The 4,990-nt window shown below is 46.1% G+C and overlaps 1 protein-coding gene across 1 annotated transcript; it reads right to left on the reverse strand.

The window, feature by feature from the left end:
- Window positions 1–399: 399 nt before the first annotated feature.
- LOC134222705 (uncharacterized) lies at window positions 400–2,199 on the reverse strand. The gene is made up of 2 exons (XM_062701868.1): window positions 1,637–2,199; window positions 400–1,534 (listed from the first exon to the last, which is right to left on the reverse strand). The coding sequence occupies exons 1-2, from the start codon at window positions 2,197–2,199 to the stop codon at window positions 400–402; spliced, it is 1,698 nt and encodes a 565-aa protein (XP_062557852.1).
- Window positions 2,200–4,990: the final 2,791 nt, after the last annotated feature.

A 4,990-nucleotide genomic window follows, 5' to 3' on the forward strand; every position in this document is an offset into this window, starting at 1 on the left:
TTCTTCATGATCGACAGTACCCTCCGCTGTTTTGATTTCTCGGTTGGCCCCGACGAAATTTGTACCTCGATCGCTGTAAAAGGTTCTTGGCCTCCCCCTTCGCGAGATGAAGTTACGTAGTGCCATAACGCATGAATCGGTGGTCAGTGAATGGGCGACTTCAATATGAATGGCGCGGGTCGTAAGGCAAGTGGCCAGCATACCCCAACGCTTTTCTGATCGGGACCGACGACAGTCACGTATGGTCCGAAAAATCCACGCCGACATAGGTGAAGGGGCGTGCGAAGGCATGTAGTCAAGCTGCCGGTAGATCTGCCATGATTGACACTCTTGAAATGACTCGGTATGGTTCTTGCAGCGTTGGCAGTTAATTCGGACGTTGGTGAAGGCTGTGCGCAGCTACGGAATACTGTATTTCTGTCGAATTTCGTTGATTACGGTCTCGTGGTTCTGATGGTGTAATTTTTGGTGGAAATGTGCAATAATCAATTTGGTGGTTGGGTGGTCACGTGGAAGGATAATTGGATTTTTGGCGTCTTCAGTTGCGTAATCGCAGTTGGTGATGCGGCCTCGCATTCGTAAAACTCCATTCTGGTCCAGCCAAGGTGATTTTTGGTGCAGCGGGCTTGTTTTTGGTAACGGTGTTTTAAGCGGCAGCGTCGGCTCATCTTGCGATCGTTGGAGAAGAGCGACTTCATCGGTATACCTTTCCGATTGCGCCTGGCGTAGTAGATATGATTCAGCCAAGTTTATTTCTGAGCTGAAAAAAGGGCAGCTTGTTATAGACTTCTTCAAGCGCTTCAATTTGCAATTATTGGAGAAACGTTGCACAAACGCAATGACTCGAACTAATCGACCCCAATTGGAGAAGTCGTTCACTTGTACGATGGGATCGGATGCGGTGAAGTGTGCCATTGCACTAGGACGGAGTTCGAGGTCGGTGGTTCCTGAGCCTTTCGACGTGCGTGGCCAATGGTCTTCGGCGAGATACAGAAATTGTGGGCCGTTGAACCATCTCGCTTGGGGCTTCAGATTTGGAAGTCCTTTCCATTTTGTTCCATTATCCGCAACGTTCAGATCGGTGGGGACGTACCTCCATTCAGTCATCTCCGTCAGCTCGAGAATTTCGCTAACCCGAAACGCTACAAATGGTGAGTAACGGCGGTGGTCCGATCTGATCCAGCACAGGACATCTTGGGAGTCAGACCAGAAGAATCGACGGGTAATGTAAATCGTGAGGGCTTCGGAGAGTGTTCGGGCAAGTCGAGAGCCGATCAGGGCCGCCTGAAGCTCTAGGCGAGGTATAGAGAGGAATTTCAACGGCGCGACTCGGGTTTTGGCGGCGATAATTTTGCACTCAACAACATCTTGATGTTTGAATCGTAAGTAGCAGGTAGCCGCGATACCGTTTTCACTTGCATCCACGAACGTGTGAAGCTGTATGTCTCCGTAGTGGATGCTTGACTCGCTGATGTAGCACCGAGGAGTGCTGATCTTTTCGATTGTAGGAAGGACTTTGAGCCAGGTTTGCCATCTTTCGAAAATGGTTTCATTTACTTAGTCATCCCAGCCGATGCCGGAGCGCTACACTACCTGAAGCAGTATTTTCAAATACATTAGAAATTGGGCAATTAACCCTAGCGGATCGAACACGGACATAAGTACACGCAGCATTTGTCGTTTTGTTGGCCGGTGTTGTCCCTCCAGCAGCGCTCGGCCGTATCGGTCCCACCCAACCTTGTAGGTAAAGGTGTCTACGTCGGTGCACCACCACATACCAAGCACCTTTTCCGTGGCTAATTCCGGTGAAAGATCGAGGTTTTTTTCTTCAGTGTTGTTCTCCTCTAAGGCTTCAGCGACGCATTTGGAGTTGCTGATCCAATTACGGATTTCGAAGCCGCCAGCTGCGTGTACCTTCTTCACTTGCAAGGCGAGTTCAACAGCTTCTTTCTCTGTTGCCACACTCACCAGCATGTCGTCAACGTAGTGCCGTTTCTGGATCACTTCAACCGCCGCTGGATAATCCCCCTTGAAGCGCTCGGCGTTTATGTTTTTCACGAACTGGGCGCTGCTAGGGGAGCAGCAGGCCCCGAATGTCATCACCTGGAGAACGTATATGGAGAGGGTCCCATCTTCATCATACCAGAGGAACCTCTGGCACTGTTGGTCTTCTGGACGCATGAGTACTTGCAGGAACATTTCGCGCACATCTCCAGTTAGAGCGACCCGGCCTTCACGGAATTATAGCAGTATGGTAAACAGCTCACTAAGTTGATCTGGTCCTTTGAGTAGCGCGGAGTTTAGGGATATTCCGTGGGCTACTGCAGAGGCGTCCCACACCATTCGGATCTTGCCTGGCTTATTGGCGTTCGTTACCGGAAATATAGGTAGATACCACGTTCGATGGAAATTTTGGGAAAGTTCTTCATCGGTCACCATTCTCGCATAGCCCTTTTTGACGAAATCGATGATCTTCTTGTTGAGGGCGTCCGCCAGTTGGAAGTCTTTATCCATTCTCTTCTTGAGGCACTGCAGTCGCCGGAGGGCCATTGGAAAACTGTCTGGCAGCCGAATATTGTCGTAGCGCCACAATAAGCCAGTTTCGTAGCGATTCCCCTGCAGCACTGTGCGACTTTCGAGTAGATTCTGCGCTCGTTCTTCTTCTGCCGATACGAGATGTTTCTTCGGCTGAACAACTCCCAGGCTGTCCACTGCGAAGTATTCCTTCATCATTTTATGTAGGTCCTCGTCCGAAGACGGGCCGCAGGCGCAGATGTGAAACACAGAGTGTACTAAATTGGTGGCGTTGTTGTGACTCCCTCCACCACAAATTGTCCAGCCTAGCCGGGTTTTAACAGCGATCGGCTCGTGCAGCGCTCCCTCGCGGCTCTTTTTAACAAGGCTGAGGTGTTGATCCTTCATTCCGATGAGAATTCTTGGCCGAACATCTTGGTAGGAGGTGATCGGAATACCCTTGAGATGTTGATATAGCTCAGACAACTCATCGACATTGAGAGACTGAGTCGGAAGAAGCAATTCAGCAACTGTGCGCGCTCCTTGCATGGTGTACATATGGAGTCGTGTTTTGACCCTGTCTCAAGCTTGACACTCTTTGAGTCGTCCTCTCGACGCTTTGCTCCTCCAGTCCAAAGCAAGCATAGCGGGGCCGCATCTCCTTCAAGTTGCAGCTCATCCGCAAGTTCCTTGTCGAGTAAGGTAAGCTCGGACCCGTCGTCCAGGAAGGCGAATGTTTCGATTGCATTTGAAGCTTTAGCTTAGCGAGAGCTTGTGAAGATCGACTTGAAGACACCGATGAGGCCTTGGTTCCGTTTCGAGACGGAGACACAATCCACTGCAACGAAGTGACGAACGGTGCTTGATCTGCTCCCTTGGGTTGGTTTGACTCGTTGGCGGCAAGCGATAAACCTAGTTGACTAGCTGTTACCTCAGGTCGCTGCGGCTGATGTCGTTGCTGTGGATGCTGCTGGTTCGATTTGGACGATGGACCACCTCGTTGCTGAAGAAAAGCCGCAGTAGAACTGGTTTCCTGGACACCTTTCGCAGATTCGCATTTGGCACAACTCCAGGGAAGATTCTCTATCTGCTGCGTGACTCCTACACACTGGAAGTGATGCCATTTAGAACACACGTCGCATTGCACCATTTCGGCTGAATCCAGTCCACGACACACCTGGCATGTTCTTCCGGGATGAGACTCCTCCGGATCAGCCGTGACCACCACTTGCACACCACCATTTGCACCTAGATTTGCACTTTTTGCCTCACCAACCACTCTTCCCGACCGTAGGGTTCGAGTTGACATGACCGATTCGCGAAATTCGTTTAGTACTCATGATAATTCTTAGCAGAAGAGAAAATAAAATTGTCTTCCTATACTGTTATGGACTTTCTAGAATTATTTTCTAATATTGGAATTAGAGAATAGGAAAATAAACATATTTTCAACGAAATTCCTGGATTTTCGGAAACAATCTACTAGACAACTTCATTGAGAACTTCAAGATTAAAAAAAACTATCGAGAGAGCACTCGTAAATATCTTGTGGATTAGGATGATTGTTTTTGTGAAGGATTGTTTATGTTCAGCAGAAAGTTTTATAGGATCGTTGAAGACATTCAATAAGAAACTTTTGAATAAACTCCACAAATATCGCGCGACGATTGTGTAAAAATCATTGACGTGAAAAATTGTAAATTGAAATAAGTTCTGCCAACACCTGAACTATGATATAATAAATATTTTTTAGACTCTCTAACCCTAGAAACATCTCCAATAAGCTTTTACAGGCACTTTGAGATATTTCTAATTTACTTTAAAATCTAATATAAACTTCAAATATTTTGTACTTATATGCAAACTAAACATTTTTTGGAACATTAGAACTGTGAACAAAGTGTTCAAAAAAGCAAAAAAAAAATCAATTCTGGGTTCCTGACCTCAATGAAATTCCATAACTTTCCCTGACATCCCAAATCCAAATTAAAATTTTCTCGAAATATATGCAGACTCGGGAAGCAGACCTCACCCACATTTTTTTCAGAGTCATGAAAATTCTGAATTGGAAATAGCTTTTGAAAAAAGCTATAAATAAAAAACTACCATAATACCTAAATTACATTTCTCAACACTGCTCAGATCCAGAATGTTCGAGTGAGTGAGTGATGAAGGAAAACCAATTCACGCTGTAAAGAAAACTCCATGAAACTCGAGTTAAAATAAGTACATTTCTATACATTCGTCGATGCATTTACAATGAAGCTTATACAGTGACCGGCATAATAAAAAGACCAGTAGTCGTTTTTCATACAAAATGGTCAACTTTGGAAATCTAGATCTCGATTGCGTGTGAACCAATTTCGCTGAAAATTTGACCAGAGCCCAGAAATTTCGACCATATTGATTCATAGGGTAAAAAATGATCCCAATACGATTTTTTTGGCAAAAAAATGATTTTATAATATCTTGAAAA

This window comes from Armigeres subalbatus, chromosome 3 (genome assembly GCF_024139115.2).
Source record: "Armigeres subalbatus isolate Guangzhou_Male chromosome 3, GZ_Asu_2, whole genome shotgun sequence".
In the NCBI taxonomy this organism is placed as follows: domain Eukaryota; kingdom Metazoa; phylum Arthropoda; class Insecta; order Diptera; family Culicidae; genus Armigeres; species Armigeres subalbatus.